Genomic DNA, 20861 nt, shown 5'->3' on the forward strand with positions numbered 1-20861 from the left:
TTATTGGGTAGGTGGGTGAGTGTTCAAGCACTTTGGCAGGTTTACAATCAAATAACTCTTTTGGCTTGGTTCCAGTCTAAACCACAACTGTCCATTTCCTCTATTTGTGTAATCCCCATAAATTTTGAAGGGAACTTCCAACCCACAATATGAGAAACCAGTATTAGACATTAGTGATAAGAACTAGTTCATGTATTTGCTTTTTTCCAAGATGGCAATAAATTTCAAATTGTAATACCTTGTTAGTCATGGAGCTATCCTAAGTTTAGTGCTATGTTTCGAAAAGAAAATGTACAATCTAATTTAGAATATCTATGAAAAACATGGAGGAATGTGTAATAAGTTCCAAACTAAGGTAGGTAAGAAAGAATACTTTCTCATACCTCCTATTGAACAATTAGAATTTGTCATTTGAATAACTAAGATTTAATTGAATAAAACAGTAAAAATTTCTACTTAATATTTCTATTCATAACAACAAATATATAAGCTACTGAAAGCATTCTAACCAATGAACAAAACTGGATTGCAAAATAAAACAAGTAGAAATGATAGTAGCTAAAACATTTTGTTATAATTTATTTGCTATTATGAGTAGAACTTTTGCCATTCCTAAAATAAGTATTTATTTCATCAAGATATCATGTTATATAATAATAATATAATTATCTAGATTATGATTTTGTTAAGTCAGTTCAGTTGCATTTGACTCTTCCTGATTATTTGGGGTTTTCTTGGCAAAGATACTGGAGTAGGTTCCTTCTCCAGCTTATTTTACATACAAGGAAATTGAGACAAACTGGATTAAGTGACTTGCCTAAAGTCACATTCTAGTAAGTGTCAGAGGTTGGATTTAAATTTAAGTCTTCCTAACTCCAGGCCCTACATGTTCTATCTACTGTGTCACCTTACTGCCCATTATGTTTATCAATTAATAAACACCTATCAAGCATTAAGCTTTGTACTAGGTTTGAGGGATACAAAAACAAAAATGAAATGAGTCCTGTCCTTAAAGTACTTTATTCTTAAGAGGGAACAACCTATGTATGTAAGTATAAACAAATTATATTTATATGTTTATATATAAAATATAACAAAATAAATACAAGAAAATGAGAGGGGTGAGGAGTGGGGAGAAATGACTGCTCAAAGAGTTGCCTGATGTAATATTTGGTAAATAAGATTTAAAAAAAATTTTTTTTTCTTTTGTTTTGTTTTGTTTTTTAGAAACTATGTACTCTTGAGGACAGAGCATCCAGAAAATTCAAGTTCACATATGAGGAACCAGAAATCCAGTGTAATTAGAATATAGAGTAGATGAAGGCAAGAAGTGTATTAAAAGGATACAGAAAATAAATTCAGACCAACTTGAAGATGAAGTTCAGAGAAGTTTATATTTTACCCTACAATAGGAAGCCACTGGAGTTTATTTATTGAGAAAAGTCATCAACTGGAGAAAGAAATGGCAAATCATTCCAGTGTCTTTGTCAAGAAAAATCCAAAAAGGTTGGTGAAGATTTGGACGTGACTGAAAAATGGCTGAACATCAACCTGAGTGTTAGGACCTGTGGTAAATCAGTACACGAGAAGGTATGCTCACTTTCTAGATTCCTTAACTTTGGGAATATCGGTATAGCAGACATCCACTCCATTTCTCTTTCCATCTCTCTAATGAAGGTGAGTTTTTCATTAATCAAACTGAAATTATAACTCACAGACTTGGTTAAATCAGTGTGGATCAGGGCTACCAGAATGAAAGGAGAAGTTAATTCTTTTTCAGATGGCCTGAATTGTAAATAACTGTGTTTTCTGTGGCCTGAGAGAATTAGTGTACTTCCAAAGAGAGTCAGGATAGGTCTTGGCCTCTTACCAGGCAGCATCCAGTACAGCTTCAGGGCAGTATGTGCAAGAATTTCAAACTACTGCAAATAGCTCATATCAGGATTTCCATGCAGTAAGTGAGTGGAATATGGTCTCTTTCTTTTGCTCTTCCTTATTCTGCATATTTTACAAACAATTGAATATTACTTATTCCCTTAAATACATTTGTCACAGAGATCTACCTAGGACAAAGATAACCTTAAGCATTTTTCTCAGTTTTATTGGGAGAATTTCTATTATTCATAGAAAGACAAACACAACTTTAATTCTTAATATCTCTCCTTCTTTAAAAGATGATAAAAATCTCTTTATTATGCTCTACATAATATCTATGGAAGAGACTTCTGAAAAAGGAGTTACATAAATAAAGAAATTGTCATAAGTTTGCTAGTTGGTATCTAGTCTTGTGTCTACTACTCAGGAATGAATGAAACTTGTTAGTTTTTTTTTTTTTTTTAACTATTTTTACATAAGGCATTATCAATGTAGCAAATAAATGAAGTCACACCAGGGATAGATTCCACCACTTTGGAAAGCACCTGCTTAGATTGGGCTAGCAAAATAGTTTTCTAAGTCAGGAGAACATAAAATGAAAACTTAAAACATTTTCTTTTAATTAATTTTCAGAAGATGCACATGAAATTTATTTTTAAAGAATCACCGATATGTCCATTCATGACTTTTTCATACAGGAAACATCGAGGTAGAATACACTGAATATAGTAACTAGAAATGTAGAATTAAGGAGGATTTGTTAACAAATAAAAATATAATATTACTAGTTTTTTTTTTTTTAACTGAAATCAGATTGAAGGCATGCAGATAGTAAGATCATCACTGGGAACAATAGAAAATGTATTTTCAAATCTATTTTGTTAACTCATAAAGACTTTTTCAAGAATGTATTCTAAGCTATCAAACTTTAAAAACAGACTTTGAAAACATTTTGGGTTTTTTTTTTTTTTTGACTCACTATAGAAAGAAGATGATTCCTGCATTGCCTTGCAGGCAAAAAGCAATAAGGCAAAAACACTACAACCTGAGAATGACCCTCTATGATCATGAGCAATTACAAGAATTGCTCACCCTGATGCTTTTCTTCACTCTACCTCTGCAAGCCTTTCTCTCACTAAAAACAAGGAAAACATTTGTCCAGGTTCTCATATTTGGATAGTTGTATCTGCAAAGCATCCCTCACATGGGTCTATTAATTTCTTGGGTTAATTTTTCATCAGCTCTATTTACATACATTGTGGTGAAGAGAAAGCTCACTATCCTCCAGAGGCCAACAGGAAGGCAGAAAGAATCTGTCACCATGGCAGCCATAGACCCTCAAAGGACCCTGGTAAGGGCCTTTGCTTTAACATGTTGTCTGTCAGAAAGTGTTAAAATGCATGTCACTGATTTTCTCCACTGATCAGCAACTTCCTAGTAAAACACAAGGAAAATGATGCTTTCGGGCATATGAGAAGTGAGAGTTAAGACTAGTGGGGCACTACTTTGAAATCTGGATTTAGAGGAAAGGTAGATAAAATTAGGAGCAGATTGAGACAAATTCTAAAATTAGATTGGTTTCAGAAAACCTTTCTACTCAAGCTAAAAATAAATTCCCAGGGCTTCTGATTTAGTTACTGTCTCAATGACTGATAGCTGAATTATTCAAAAGGAGTCCTACTATGGTAAAATACTAGCTTCTCTAATAGGAAAGAAAGATGGAGGGAAGAAAACAAAAGCATTTTGAAAGGGAGATTCCACTAATTGCTTCAGAAAAGGAAGGAAGAGAGAGACACACACAAGACAGAGAGAAAGAGAGAGAGAAACAGACACACACAGAGAGACATACACACAGAGATAGAGAGATGAAGGAAGAAAGGGAAAAGGGAAGGAAGGGAGGAAGAAAGGAAGGATGAGAAGGAGGGAGGGAAGAAGGGAGGGAGAAAGGGAGGAAAGGAAAGAAAGAAAGAAAGAAAAAAAAGAAAGAAACAAACAAACAAAGAAAGAAAGAAAGAAAGGAAGGAAGAAAGAAAGAAAGAAAGAAAGAAAGAGAAGGGAAGGAGAGAGAAAGGAAGGAAGGAGAGAGAGAGGAAGAACTGGAGAGAGAGAGAGAAGTAGAAGAAAAGAAGAACAAGAAGAAGAAGAAGAGAAAGATCCAAGACAATTCTGTAGAATTAAGATGAAAGTCCATTTCCAGAGATAGAATTGTAGAGGCTGAAGCCAGATCAAAGATACTTTATCCTTTGCTTTCTTTATTTTTCTTAGGAGTTTTTTGTTTTGTTTTTGTTTTTGTTTTTTTGCTCATGTTTTCTTTCAAAGAATAACTTACATGGAAATAAATGTGTTTTGCATGACTACACATGACCTATGTCAAATTGCTTGCCTTCTCAATGGGAAAGGGGAAAGAGAGAATTTAGAATTCAACATTTGGGGAAAAATGTTTTTAAAAAATTGTTTTCATATGATTGAGAAAAACAAAATATCATATAAGATCTTAAAAAAATAAAAGAAGAAAAAAAGTACAAGGTGGCTGGGGGTGGGAAAGGAGCTCCTGTGTGGATTCCTCAGCAGCACCAGCTGCACTTGACTTTGATCTCAGCAGCAGCCTCAGTGATAGACTGATAACCTAAGGGGAGATGAAAAGGATCTTGGCTGCACTGCAGGGATTGGGACCGGGAAGGAGAAGCCGCATCCCTGCACCTCCAGCCGGGGTGGCTGGGCCAACACAACAAAGGGCACTGCATGGCAGACTCTGGGCTCTCCTCCATAATTGAGTCTTCTTCTTGCTTCTGCAGGGCAAGCTTGATTCAGAATGATAATGCACTTTTGAGAATCGATAAGGAAACTTGAACTCTAGGGTAAGCAAAAACAGATTAACCCTTTTGTTCATCTAAGGGATGGGGGGGAACTACATATCTGCTGCAGTCTGGCAGGATAATAGCCATTTTTAGGTTTTTTCCTTTGTCAAAGGAGAAACAGCTGGAGCTTTCTACTGTTCCATTATTTGCCATGATATTGTAAGAATAGTCTTGTCTATGGAAAAAGCTATGCTAAGTAATAGTGCTGTCATTTAAAGAGAACACTTTATTAACAGCCCGATCACTAAAATATAACCTACGCTTTGTATGAGATAAAATTCTGTAACCAGTGGCAGATCCAGAACAATGATTTCTTAAGGAAGGCTAATCCACAGAGTTATAGCACCGTATTATTAATTTAGTATCTCTCTACTGAAAACAAATCTCTTACAAGACCTCACATATATTATTTCATTACCCGGGTGAGTTACACAAGTAGCAAACATTGCTTCCTCCATCTTGCAGATCCATAAACCTAAACATCAGTGTGTGTGTGTGTGTGTGTGTGTGTGTGTGTGTGTGTGTGTGTGTGTGTGATTAGGGTGGGAAGGAAGAGAGAAGAAAGAAAGAAAAGGGAGGGAGTTATTGCTGATTTAAGGTGGAGCTATACTCAAGCAGGCGGCTCCCAGTTCACGCTTCATAATTTTGGAAGAGCTCAAAAGCATTATACCATAAATTCAAAGTAAAAGGATGTTGTTTTTCTGAGAATTGGCCATTTTAAGTGAATTTTTAAAATGAAGTTTTACAACTTTTCTTCCATTGTTTTTTCCTGTCTTCTCTGTAAAACAAAGGAGGCTAAACCAGGGGTGAAGATTTCTCTTTTTTCAAATGAGAAGAAATGACCTTTTGACCAACTCCCATAAAGTATTGGTTAGCCATACTCAGCTGGTGGATGACCGTCCCTCTGCCCCCAATCCCACCTCTCTTGGAGGTCTCCCAGAACCCCCTCCATTGTAACCTTTGAATTCATTATTCTCTTTGTCAGGGACCATCTGACTTGTCAAGGCTTTCAGGACCTTATCATCTGCCCTGCTTCTTTCCTTGTAAAAGCTCAAGTATCACATGACCTCATCCTCCAAGGACTGAATGCTCTTTTATATGTTGTCTCCCCTATTAAAGAGTGAATTTTGTGAAAGTATGAGATCTTAATTTCCTGTTTGTATCCTAACACTACACTAAGCACTTAATAAATTTTTTTTTTACATCCCATTCCATAGGAAAACATAATAATGGTAATTATTATTATAGTGAGGATTTCTGTAGCATTTAAGATCCACAAAAGACCTTACAAATCTCATTTGATCCTCACAATAAATTTGTAAAGCAGGTGTTATTATTATCCATATATTACAGATGAGGAAAATAGACAGATGAGATTAAATGACTTGCCTTGGAGCAGCGCTCACTTAAGACAACTAATGATGATGATGAAATAGATTAAGATATATTATTGAATAGAAATATGTTTAGAAGCAGTGCACATGTTTAAACTTGTATTGGATTATTAGCTGTTTAGAGGAGGGGAAGGGAAGGAGAGAGGGAGAAAAATTTGGAATTAAATTTTTTTGTTGTTATTTTGCAAGGGTGAATGTTGAAAACTATCTTTTCATGTAATTTGAAAAATAAAAAGCTATTATTTAAAAAGAGATAGGATATTGAGAAATTGAGAAATAATTGAGATTCAAGTCCAAAAATTTTTAATATGAAAAGTACAATCTGGAAAGCAGGATACTTACTAGGAAAACACAACCTTCCTTCTTGTTTTTAAAACATCTTTTCCATCACACTCACTCACTCAATCGTTCCCCAGAGATGCCAGGAACTATTTATATTTGCTTTTTAAAATTCAAACAACCAGGAACCCAGTATTTCCCCCCATAGACATAGATCACAGCTCCTTGACCACTTGATGGATTGTATTTGAGACTCTGTGGTAAAAAAAAAAAAAAAATCATCATTCCTGCAGCCAATTTGGAGATCAATCTCTGCTAATTTAACCTATCTTATACTTAGATGGCAGACATCAAGTCTATCATGGGTCCACTAAAATCCATCTCATCTGCCTCAGCACTTCATTTTATCTGTGGCAAAATTCTTTTAAAATGGATATTGTAATATGATTCCCACAAAACTGTAAATTTGCCTAAAAGGATCCTAGAATCACAAATACGAATTAAAAAAAAATAAACCAAATAAAAATGAAGTCCTTTGAGAAAATGGTTTTGCTTATTCCCTTCCCTGCTTCCTTCTCCCTAATTCTCTCAATGTGTATACACCCCTCTTCCATTTTCCATATTCTTTACTCAGGATCCATCACAGATCCATATAACTTTCAAAAATTCAACAAACATTTTATTGCACAGTTTTTATGGACAGAAGCATTGTAATATATTGGATAGATTATTCCTTGAAGTTATTAACTCTTCTAGTCATTCCCAGTCATCAACTGATCAACCTCCTCACTCCTCTCCCATTGAGTCTTAAATTCTTCCCTGGGATCCTGGGCTCTGATAGGTGATATAGGGCAAAGTTTCTTAAAGAATGAACCAAAACTCCACATAGAGTCTTACTGAACATGGGGGTTGCAAAAAATGGCAACGATAAAAAAATTTCTAAATGCAATGACCAAAAATTCATAATCAAATATGTAATGAAACCGAGGTTTTTCTGGTAGCCCTTGCCCATGTTGCGACTTCTTGGTTCTGAACACACAAAACAGGTATTGCACATGCACAAGCACTGTCAAAGACAATTTGGTTCAGAGTTGAGATGGTATTGTGTGAAAATTTATTTGATGAAAAGAAATCATAAGTGGAAAAAATTTAAGAAGTCTTGTTGGAGAGAAAATGTCAGTCTACATTGGGAGAAGGACTTTGCTCTCCTGGGAGTTCCAAGTACCCATAAAATGATAGGTTTACTCTCTCTATCTTTATTCTTCTATAGTCAAGGTGACATGCTTTGTCTTTTCTGCCATGATTTTGAAGAACATATCTGCCTGAAAATATGAGTATCATTAAGACTTTAAGTCAGTTTATCCTTGGGTGTTCTCAATTCATCCAAAGAAAACATTAGCATCTAGTTATCCCCAAGGAAGAGGTCAGTAAGTTCTAAAAGCTTTATCTGTCTATGTACATATCGAATCTGAAATTTTAGAATTATCCATCACAAATTTTGAATGTGTTCACACTAAGTAGTTTAGAAACTGCTTAAGAAAAGATAACCTGGAATAATTAATAGACTGGCAGTAAAAGTAATTCAATGTTCCTCACCTAAGTCAACTATTTATTTTGGGGGTTATCTGAGAATTTATTTTTTTTCTGTACATATTCTTTATTTTTATTTTTAATTTTTTTCTACATTGGGTTTCTATCTCACCCAAGCTGAAAGTTCTGCGGCTGCTCATGGAGAGCCCACATAATTTTTGGTTTTGTGCTGCCCTTCTAGGTGGCACAAAATCCATTCCCAAATCCAATTGCCCATCCTTAGGCAAACCAGTCTCCTCACCCTCTACTTCCACTTCCAAAGGTTTCCCATATTTATGTCAAACACTGCAAACACCCAATCCAGTTAGGATCCATCAGCTTCAGTTGCTGTGATTTCCCAATGGCTGACACAACTTCACACTTGTTCCCTTAACTCAAATATCTTTCTTACACTTTTAAATGAAGCTCAACTAACAGTTTGTGGTTGTCTCCTTTGGTTTTAATCCTGCAATACAACAGTCATTCCAAGAAACAAAGACTTTAGCTTAGATTTTAGATTTTGATTTTTCTATGTATTCCCTCAATTAATCAATGAATAAAAAATAATAATAGCTAATCTTTATGTAGTACCTACTATATGCCAGACACACATGCCCAGTAGAGTTTATACTTTATAATTACACTGTTTATATTTATTATTTTATAATTACTTAAATATTAATTTGATCCTTGTAACAACCCTCCAAGGTGTATGCTTATTAGAGAGAAGAAAACTGAGGAAAACTGAAGTTATGTAACTTGCCCAGAAAAACACAGTTAGTAAGTATCTAAGGCCATTATTTAAACTCAGGTCTTCCTGACTCTCCAAGACCATCTCTCTATCCCCTGCATCAACTGTTTGCCCCAATTAAAAATGAATGAATAAAAATATTCATTAAGCAGCTGCTAAGGCATTAACAATGTTAATTTGCTATGGCAAATGTTAGGATTTCAAATAAAAAAAGTAGAGAGACAACACACATAAAAGAAGTGAGTTGCACGATGAATGGTAAGTACCTAAAAGTCTGAAGAGTACAGAGGAGATATGGATGATAAGGTCCAGGGATATGTACAATAACCTGCTGTATCAGATGCCAGTGCCTGAGATCTGGGGGGCAGAGCAGCAGGGTAAATGGTAAGGCTTGGAGATGCCCTCTATCTCACCAGTTAATAAACATTTATGACTGTCTATATGCCAGGTACTATGCTAAGTGTTAGAGATACAAAAAGAGGCAAAAAAAATAACCCCTGCCCTCGAGAAGCTTATGATCTAAAAGCATAAACATCATGCAAATAAATATATACAGAGCAAGCTATATACAGGATAAAAGGGAAATAATTATATATATATATATATATATATATATGATAAATGGAAATAATTATATAGAGCAAGCTATATATAGGATAAATGGGAAATAAGTATATATATAATATATAGGATAAATGGATATACAGAGCAAGCTATATACAGGATAAAAGGGAAATAATTATATATATATATATATATGATAAATGGAAATAATTATACAGAGCAAACTATATATAGGATAAATGGGAAATAAGTATATATATAATATATAGGATAAATGGATATACAGAGCAAGCTATATACAGGATAAATGGGAAATAATTATATATGGAATAAATAGAAATAATTATATGGAGCAAGCTATATACAGGATAAATGGGAAATAATTATATATAAAATAAATAGAAATAATTATACAGAGCAAGCTATATACAGGATAACAGGGAAATAATTAAGAGAGGGAAGACATTAGAATTGAGGGGTTAGGGAAGACTTCCTGTAGAAAGTGGGTTTTAACTTAAAGAAAGCCAGAGAGGTCAGGATTATAGGTGGTGATCCCTAACTTAATTAAACAGTATGAACAGCCATATTGCTCTTTCCACCCCACAACTCTAGAGGGGACCTGGACAGCCCAGGAATCGGGGTAAAGGGAAGGACACCCCTGCTCTTTTCATCTGGCTGCCTTAAGGGATAATGTGCTATAGAGAAGAATAGAGACCTGGAATATGGAATTATGACATGCAGATTCAAATCCAGACCCTGGTATTTACAAACTGTATAAGAGACTTAATGTTTCTCAGCCACAGTTTTCTCATCTGTAAATTGGGAATAATAATTATAGCACTACTAACTTTGTATGTTCTGGAGGGGGAAAGGATGGGGATGGGATCTAAGATTTCACTCCAGGTAGGGGATCCTGGAAAGATACTTACTGAGTAGCAAACTGCTGCTTTCTCTCTCCAATTACACAGTGGTTACTCTAGTTCAAACTGTCACATGCCTTCCAAATGGTCTCCTTGAATTGAATTTCTCCACCTTCTAATCTGCCCTCTAGTTAGCTACCAAGGTGAGCTTTCTGAAATATAGTCTGATCATGTTGCTCTCCTGCTCAGAGATCTTCAGGGGCCTCCCTACTATCTCTAAGCCTGAATTTGAATTTCATTATAATCTGATCTCTCTGTACCTTACCAGTCTTCTTATGCTTTGTTCCCATTTTCACTGGTCTTGCAGTTTCCCAAACATGGCCAGCATGTCTGGAACACTTTATTTCATATCTTCCTCATCTTTCTTTAGGCTTCAGCTCAAATCCTACCCTCTCCTGTAGACCTTTTCCAGTCCTATTAAAACTTTTATTAATTAGTTGCTTACATGGTTTTCCCCATAGTAGAATGTAAACTTTTTGAGGTCAGGAAAATTTTAAAAATGTTCTTGTATCTCTAGAACTTAACACAGATTAATATAGAGTAAGTCTTCAGATGTTTACAGATACCTTGATTTCTTGGAAATTTATAATCTTAGAGAGTTGCCTGGAACACTGAGAAGTTAAAAAACTTACTCAGGACAGGCAGCTCGATGGTGAACTAGTTAGAACACTGGCTCTGAAGTCAGAAGGACGTGAGTTCAAATATATTCTCAGATATTTACTGCTGTGTAACCTTGGGCAGGACACTTAACTTCAAATGCCTCTTAAAAAAAAGAAAGGCTTATTTAGAGTGGCAGCCAGTGTGTGTTAAAGGCAGTTCTTCAACACAGATCTTCCTAGATTCAGCTTTCTATCCATTGTGATATTATCACAGGCAAAGCGCCTGATTTTTCTGGGTCTCAGCTTCCTCAACCATAACATGTAGATGATAATATTTGCACTCCCTACCTCAGAGGGTTGCTATGAGGAAAACATAGAGCACTATATGAATAAGAGCTATTGTCATTATTTAATTTATTACATGTTATAGTATTATTAATATAGTATTATGGCACAGTATAGCAATTATATTACTATAATTATGCTATATTGTTATAATATCATAGTATGTTATATTATTCTAATAAATCTATTGTATTATATGACATAATAATGTATTATAATAATATAATAATTTGTTGTTATTAACTATAGTTATAGTTGAAAGTGCATCCAAAAAACTTCTCTAAGGCTAAGAATGAAAGACCATAAATAAATAGTTTTAAGGTTATCACCAAATTTACACAATATTTATAGAAATAAAAGCTGTAAGCAAATACAATAAAAATCAAAGTGTGATACAATCTCTTCCTACTCTGGTGCACAAACCTCAATTAACTGTCACCTATCAAACAGGAAATTTCAATTACCAAGAATACTTTACTGCATTCAGCCTTAGGGAAAAGGATAAAGGACAAGATAACCAAGTTATCAATGACTGAGCTATTCTTGGTACACACATTCAGGAGGGTCCGGATTCTTTTTATGTGCCATTTCAGTCTCCCCTATTTCTAGCTTCTGTGACCACAGTATACTCTCCAAGGAGGAAGAGTGTTCAGAACTGACACCGAGGCACTGAAGGATGTCTCATCACCAAGAACCATAAAATGATAATCACTCTAACGTCTTTACCAAAGCAGGAAAGTGAGCTAAGACAGTTTGGAAAGCAATATGCTTGCAGTTTTAACTCCAGTCCTGTGTGTGTGACTTTGGGAAACTCCTATAATCTCCTAATCTTCAATAGCCTCATATGGAAAATGGGAATCATAATTCCTGTGCTTTTCTCACAGGATGTTTATAAAAAGTCAATGAGATAATGAATGTGCAGGAATCTCATTAAGAAATATTTTCAACTGTGGTTGAAAATAAAAAGACTAACCAGAATAATTTTAAATTAATCTGGGCTTTTTAAATTAGTAAACTCATTATATAATCTTTATTTTTAAAAAGTCTTGTCTTCATAGGATCATAGATTCAGAACTAAAAACTATCTTAAAAGAATGAATAAATGAAAAAGGATCTATTAATATTTTGTTGTTGTTCAGTCATGTTTCAGTCATGTGTAATTCTTCAGGACCTTATTTGGGGTTTTCTTGGCAAGGATATCAGATGGTTTACCATTTTCTTCTTTAGCTCATTTTACTGATAAGGAATTGAGAAAACAGAGTTAATTTGTCCAGGTCACACAGCTATTAAATGGCTGAGACAAGATTTAAACTCAGGTCCTCTTGACACCTGAGCTGGAACTCCATCCACTGCAACACCTAGATGCTCCATTAAATGTTTAGTATGGGCTAAACATTGGGATTTCAAAAACAAACAAACAGACAAGCTCTGTGCAAGATAGAGGCTGTCCTCAAAGTGCTTACATTCCAAAAGAGATAATCTAATCCATTTCACTCATTTCACAACCAAAAAAAATGAGCCTAGAATTGTTAAATGACTTCTCAGTATGAAACATCATAATTAGTAGAACTGAAATGTGAATTTAGGTCTTTTGACTCCAAATAATTAATCTCTGATCATTGCCTTCATCAAACTGGGACCTGTTAAAGACCAACTTTAAGACCAAAGTTTCCCATTGCCTCCAATGCCATTTCTAGTCATTCTGATATATACCTGGTCTCTGGAGGCAGATGGCTTCTGAGGAGAGTCAGGTGACTTTGCCTTCCTCACTTAAATCCAATTTACTCAGTATCATAGCTTCACCTCCCTGATGTCAGAATCCTCTCCAGAACAAAGACCTGTATTACTAACACCCTTCCTATTGAATCACATTTCCTCCCAGACAAAACATATGAGATGTCAAGTAATCCAATATATGTTAAACATGATAGAAATATATGTTAAATCCAATATCTGCATATAACTTTTATAAAGAGTCAGAATAATGAAAAGTAAAAATAACTCTTGGCTTGATTTTGTTTGTCCTTAGAAATTATTATTCTAATAATAACATGCAATAATAAATAATAAATAGTCCCGACAATAAAATGAAAATGTACATACAAAAACAAACAAACCTTAAGTCAGAAAGCTAACAGATGAGACATTTTTTTTTAAATAGCATTCAGAAAAGAAAAATAAAAGAAGCAACATAGGACTGTATAGAAAGTCTCACTTGAAAATAACCACCGCAAAAAATCCTGAAAGTAAATACATGGATTACCAAGAGAAGAAGGAGAATCTGCGATTCCCTGTGTAAAAAAAGTAAACTTCCTAAATGGGTGCAATCGTGGCTGGGAAGAAAACCTACTATGAAGGCACAACAGAGAAAGATTAGCAGAGCAGTAAATGGCATCTGAAATTCAAAGTGATAGGGCAATCTGCAACAGTTGCACTGTGTTCCTGGAGAAAACCCAGAGGAAATTTTTGAATTAGATTTTTTAATGGATTGGAAACAAGTGAAAGTGATGGATGGGATCAGTGTGGTTTCCTAAAGGGAGTTAAAGGGGAAGTATTCAGGTATTAGTATTTTGGGCATACCATGTCCCTGGGCTTTGGAAACTGGGAATTTTGGGGTGGGGTGGGGGAATGCAGACTAGGAAGTGATTGAGACTTCTTAATTCCAGTAAAGAAAATTTTCTAAGGATAATAATGGAATGACACATCATTTCCTTCCATATTACTGGAAAAAAAATTTTGGGGAACCAATATAGCAAATTTGAGGCCTTAGAATAAATTTTCTTCTTCTAACTGATGGAGAAAAGTAGTGAAAACAATAGTACAGAAAGGAAATAGGAAAGGGGTTTTCTCTCAAGGCACAACTAGAGTCTTTGTTACTAAAACATTACTGTGTATCAAAAGGAGGTAACCCAAGAAAAGATAGTCTACCAAAACCAAAGCTCTAGACCATAGCCTTTTGGCTTTGAGTTTTCTGTTTTATTTTTCTTTTCTGCTTTCCTTTATCACATTAAGATAAGTAAGACATGAAGGGGTTGGGGATGGGGTGAGTGGATTCAACAATCATTTATTGCAAGTTCACCAGGCAAGATGAGTTATAAATTCATAGATTTCAAGTTGTAAAGCACCCTTGAGGCTAACAAGTCCAATTCCTCCATTCTATAGAAAGTGAAACGAAGGCCCAAGGAAATGAGGGATTCAGTGTTCTTTCTATTGTATGACACTGATGAAAAAGCAGGAATGCTCTCTCCAAGCTCTCACTCACAGGCCCTGCCTCCACAGATGTTGGAAAGCTAATATTCGCTCCTTCCCAAACTCCCCACAAAGAACAGGGAAGTCACACCTGCCAAACTGACACAGGTGATTAGCATCACTTATATCCTGCTGGTCATAGGAGGCAGGTAATAGTGCTCAATTTTTTAGGTTTCTGAATGGCATTGTCTTCTAAAACTAACTCCTCATTTACACTACAGGGACACAGAATCAACAGTCAACAATCAGCAACATTTATTACGTAAGCTCTTGCTATGTGCCAGGCACCAGACTGAGCCCTGAAGATATAAAAAAGGCAAAAACACCAATAGGAATCAACATTTTTAAAAAGAAAAAGAAACATTTATATATGGACATGTTTTGTCTGTCTGTCTCTATATATCTATTTAATCTACACTATCTACCCTATCTTTCTGTTTATCTATTAATCATCTATCTATCCAAATTATCTAATTGCTTATCTATCCATCTATCTACCTATCCATCCATCTATACTGTCTATTTATCATTTATCTATCTGATCATCTATCTATCTGTCTGTCTGTCTGTATTTTGCACTTAAAAGAAATATTTTAGTATTCCAAGGACAATTGGCTTTATAAATATTAAGTGAAGATCCCCCAAACTGGGCAATCCCCCTGAGAGATAAGTGATAAATTATAAAATAATTCTCCTCATTGCTTCATAAAAATAATGATTAATATTTCTATGGCACTTTAAGATTTCCAAAGCACTTTAAATATTATTAAAATATTATTCAAACAATCTTGGAAGTTACGTGCTAGTATGATATTGTACTGACTTTACAAATAAAGAAACTGAGGCACACAGCAATTAGGTGACTTGCCCAGGACCACATAGAAAGCATCTAAAGCTGGCTTTGAACTCAAATATTCATAATTCTAAGTCCAGTGTGCCCTAGCCACTGTGCTACCTCACTATTTTAATTAGAATTCCCACAACAGAGAAATTTAATCTTTATATTTTGTCTAAAGCAAACGTTTCACAAATTATCTACATACATATATATACATACAAGAGAAAAGCTTCACTTACTTTAACTTCCACAATATTTCCTCCATGGTCAATGTGTCTCTCCAGGTATTCAGATGACAGCAAATCACTGAAATAAGGGAACAGCAAAGTGAATAGAGATGCTCTTAGAAATTTACAATCTCTCTGTACCTGTCCTTTCCATAACGCATATACTTCTATTAACAATTTCTCCACGGGATTTCAAATTTTAGATTTTGACAGGCATCAGAGATAGGGAAGAAAGTATGCAGTGACTTACAGTACTTCTAAAACAACTATTGGAAAAAATTTTTCATTTTGTCCTTTTCCTTAAATTTTTTTAGATCAAAATAATTTGTTCTAAAAGCTTTTATTAAATGCTCATTATGTGCAGTGAACTGTTCTAGGCACCATAAAAAGTACAAAGATGAATAAACCAAGAACACTGGCCTCCATCATGACTCACTAGACAAATCTATATTGTAGACAAATTATTATAAAATATACATAAAAAGAGTGTAAAGTGTTATTAGATCATTTGAAGACATGTCTGAGAGTTGAAGAAATATGCAGTTGAATGGAACTGATCTTTGGACTGTATGAGAAGGATGGGACAAGGCAGAAAAATTAAGAAGTAGGAGCAGAAAAGGATATTTTAAGTGCAGAGACCAGTATGAACAATATGCAGAGTGCCTGACAAGTTAAATGTAAATTTGACTAATGCATAGAATCATAAGAATGACAACACTTTCATACATTTCTTTACCCACCACATGTATGGCCCACGATTTAACCTAGCAAAACTTGAAACATAGACCATATTACTCCCCTAATCAAAATCTTCAATAGCTTCTTTTAGGAAAAATGTAAAATCTTTGGCCCAGCATTTAAAATCTTCTACAACTTAGTTCTTTCTATCCAAACAGTTCTAGTTTTATTTTTGTTTAACATTTTACTATTCCTAATTTTTCAAAATACTTAGCTTTTGTTAAGTAATCAATTGGTGGAGTTCAATAAAAAGCATCTCAGTCTAATTTATTGTCATAAAATTCCCTCAATTCTTTTTTTTTTTCAAAACCAGCTCCTTTCTTATTTTATGATTAGGCACCCTTTAGCCAGAGGGAATTCTCTTTTTTGAGTAGCTAAGTTTGGGGAGAAAAAACATTCTATATATCATTCTAACCAAGTGGCATTCTAATTGGATAGTGACTGTGACAAGCTCTTCCATTACTTATGCTAATTTGTCATCACTTTCCCTCCATTATGACTAAAATGCTATTCCAATCTATCTCTAAGCTTCCTCCCTCCTTAATCTTCATGACCCTGAAATACCAAATAAAACAGCAACTTCTTTCTTGTATTCCCCCCATTCCTATCCCAACTCAAATGTACCTCTCCTTAGTCACATTCTGTCTCTTCCTATTTTTCTGTCTCCTCTCAGTCTGTCCTTCTGAACTTCTATTATATTACACTCTCCAAATTCCCTCAAACCTTAATCTTTTCCTCAAAAATATCTCTAACTAATGGAAACCTCACTTTCCTGTGGGGAACATCATATCCATGTCTACCCTCTCCCTTTACTGACTTAATCTAACCATGATATCCATCCAGTAGAGTAGTTATATCTTAATTCTCAACATTCTGCAGAGCTGTTCTACTTGAAAGATTTCAACCTTTGGAATTTCTGACTAAAATTTCCTGTCCTTCTATCTCCTTCTTTGATTACCCTCCTACTGAATTTGTTCTCATTTTGATTGCTATTAGGCTATTACATATATCATAATTTCACTTGAGTCCTTACCCACAAAAGCTTGGTCTACATCTGTCACTATGCACTAACCACATTTCTAATTCCTTGGAAATAGAAAGACTAAAGTTGTGGCAGCTATATTTGGTATGGGAGCAGTGATTAGGTACCAGAAGGGACCACCGAGGCTGAGAAGACTGAGATGTACTTCTCCTCTGTGAGCTACTTCTCCTTTCATATGTGAACAGTTTAGCTGGTTGAAAGGGGTAAGTTTTAAGAATCAATATTTTGTTATTTTATTAAAAGGAATGAGAAATTAGAACATCCGATCCAGCTTCTTTCAATTTTTCTGACCTCTACAACTATTTTTTTCTTCTCTCACTGTCACCTCACTAAACTTTCACTGAAGTTATCATGGTCATTTCCCCAAGTTCCACCAGTGTGTGTGTGTGTGTGTGTGTGTGTGTGTGTGTGTGCGTGCGTATGTGTGTGTGTGTATGTGTATGTGTATGTATGTGTATGTGTGTGTGTGTGTGTGTTGAAGCATGTAGGAACATCCAGATTTCTTTACAAAATATAAAGTTTCTCTATCCCTATATTAAAAACTATATCATTCTGGGGATATTGAAATAAGTTGAAAATTTATGAAAAAACTTTATATTTATGATGTAGGAAGAAGGCATGTTCCTAGAGTAAATTGATTAAGAGCTGAATTGGAGATTACTCCCTACTCTATAGTTCTTATGAGTGAACCTAGTGTTAACTTGTATGTAAAAGTCAATCTCAATTGTCACTTCTAACTAAATTCACCCAAATTGCAATTGTTTTACATAGAAAAAATACTAATTATATTGGGGCATGTTTCCCTCAGGTTTTCCCCAATATTACAAAGAAAAGAGACTCATATATATATATGTATGTGTGTATATATATATATATATATATATATATGTGTGTGTGTGTGTGTGTGTGTGTGTATACACACATATATGTAATATATGACATTGTATGTATTAAATATATAAATATATCCCTGTATGTATGTGTTTATGTACATATATGTGTATATATACATTAGGTGACTATCATGATGGCCAATAATCATTTGGATATGTAAGTTCTGAGCATAATAGTATATGTTATATTAGGTCACAGGTGTTTTCCTCAGATTCTCTCAGAATATATGCCCAGTACTTCAAAGAAAAAAGATTTATTTAAAATACACATATGTGTATACTGATTAAAAATAGCTGATTTAAATCTGATTTAAAGAAATATATACACATAAGTGTATATATTTTAATTTTCATTTAATTAATAATTATGTTTTTAATATTAAAGGACTGATTAAAAATCTATATATACATATATGTATGTAACTATTTTTAAATATGCACATTCTAAGTATAATAGCATAATATATGTGTATATATTATATTAGATCACATATGTTTTCCTCAGTTTCTTTCAGAACATATATGTATGTGTACACTTTAATCATTAAATATTAAGCCCAAGTTTTAAATTAAAAACATAATTATTTTTTGTGTGGGTGCATGTTCTGAGAAGATGTGAGGAAAACATATGACAGTATAATAAATATATGCATTCAGATATGTATACATAAATCTTATACTATTATACTCAGAACTTATATATCCAAATGATCACTGATCATCAAAATAGTTCCCCTAGATGATCATACAGTTATTTCAAGGGAGCTGGTAACACTGAAAACATTTTTGGACCCCTTCTTTGTAGCTGCAGGTGAAAAGACATGCAAAAAAAAATCCATCTCTTTATTTCATTTTTGACTTTTAAAAAAAGAATTATTTCAATCACTGACTTTGTTCACCAGAATTTAGAATTCCTAAATGTCTTTGTCAGCTTCCAAAAATTAAATACACCTTCCAAGGTCAAAGATTTGTTACCACCATGAATATTCAAAATAATTTGCAAAATTATAAAATTATAACAATAATTACAAGGAAGAAGTCAAAAAGACTTTGGCAGCAGTAGCATTATTGAGAGAAAGCACTCAGCTGCCCAAGGTTAGCTTAGGAGTTCTGGTATTTTTGTTGGAAAAAAAATTCAGGACCATGCCTTTGTAAATCATTTGCCTCCTACTGGTTCAAGACATCATTAAGTTGAAAGAAACTTGGCAGAAACAGGTTAACATTCTATACCTTGGCATTGTTAGTTTTTGTAATTGGAGCTGATAATCAGATCTTTAGAGCTGGAACAGAGAAGACAAAGATACTTTCCTATCTTCTGAGAATTTTGTATCATCATTTTTCTTCCAAACCATTTGGGAGCTTATTTTCCTGTGGAAAATTACTGAACTTTTCATCTAACAGAACACTTAGCACTTTCAGCTTATAAGAAAACATGCAAAAAAAATAGATGAGAAGAAAAGAGGAGGAAGGGAGAGGTTACTTATTATAAGCATTATATATTCTAGGTAAAGAAAGAATAATTTGGAACATGTTATATGTGGCACCTCTCTTCAAATATATTTAATGAGCCATTGTGCTCTATTTGATCTAAATTCAGCAACTAAGCCAGTAAAAAAGAACAAAAACTATGTTTTCAGTGCAGTTTTTCCATTAGGAATTCAAATGATGCTTCAATAAAGGAACAATCAATGTATGACATACATATTTTAGATTAAGCTGCAGGGAAACAGGTAGAGTCTGACTCAGAATACTCTCTCTTACAAACATACTATTATAACTGGTCTTAAGGCATCTATAAAATAAAAATAATTGCTCTTTTAAAGGCATTTTGATTTCTTCCCAATAATCCTGTGTGATAAGTAATCCAAGAATCATTATCCCAATATTATAAATTAGGAAACAGGATTAGAGAATTTAAATAATCTGTCTAGTTTTTGCTCAGGAAACAATTTTCCCTGTTTAATTTATAACTAAGAACTTCTGAATTGCCTATCAAACATTTCCATATATTTCAAATGCTACTCATCCTCTCCCTGGTTTCAAGTTATTCCTCAGTCAACAATAAGTGCCCATTGTATTAGATCCTTGGGTAAGGTGAAACAGTAAAGATTAAACATTGCCCCTGCCTTCTAATAAAAATGTATACAGCCTCAAAAGATGAAGAAGAATGAAACAGATCTATGGTTAGCCATTAACTAGGAGTTTGGAGGAAAGTGCATAAAAAGGACAGAACATATATGATATATATAGATAAGTAAAAAGTTTAAGTGTCTATTAAGAGTTTAGAAAGTGTTTGTTGAAATGAGCTATATTTAATTAACTTGGTTTGAAAAGGACTGTAGACTGAAGGCTGGCTAATTATTAAGGAAACACTTCGTGAATCGACTGAATACTCAGCTGATTTTTTTTTTCATTTTTCATCAAATTTTGTTTCCTTTTAAAATATCAGACAGTTCCCTTTAAGTTCCCTAAGACTCCTCTCCCCATGACTCAAACCTTTCTTCTAGGAAAGAAAAACATTTAAGGAAAAATCAATAAAGATAAATAATGAGGGAAGGAAAGCCAATTGAATCTAACAAAGTATGCAGAATTTTACATCCACTGTTGTTCTTCCAAAGAGGTTAGATGTGTTTTCTTTGCATTTCTCCAAGGTCAAGGTTGTACTTTGCTAAAATTTAATAGAAGTGGAGGAGGGAGTATAATAGTTCTAGTAAAAGGAA

At 34.1% G+C, this 20861-nt stretch overlaps 1 protein-coding gene across 15 annotated transcripts in view; it reads right to left on the bottom strand.

Annotated features, from left to right (window-relative positions):
* Nucleotides 1–20861, bottom strand: part of ADAM22 (ADAM metallopeptidase domain 22) — a 276790-nt gene that overhangs the window by 124706 nt on the left and 131223 nt on the right. For all 15 annotated transcript variants that reach the window (XM_051961404.1, XM_051961402.1, XM_051961417.1 and 12 more), the window contains one exon: nucleotides 15481–15547. In XM_051961404.1, the coding sequence (XP_051817364.1) occupies nucleotides 15481–15547 (67 nt within the window). The remainder of the gene's footprint in view (nucleotides 1–15480; nucleotides 15548–20861) is intronic.

This window comes from Antechinus flavipes, chromosome 5 (genome assembly GCF_016432865.1).
Source record: "Antechinus flavipes isolate AdamAnt ecotype Samford, QLD, Australia chromosome 5, AdamAnt_v2, whole genome shotgun sequence".
NCBI classification, from domain to species: domain Eukaryota; kingdom Metazoa; phylum Chordata; class Mammalia; order Dasyuromorphia; family Dasyuridae; genus Antechinus; species Antechinus flavipes.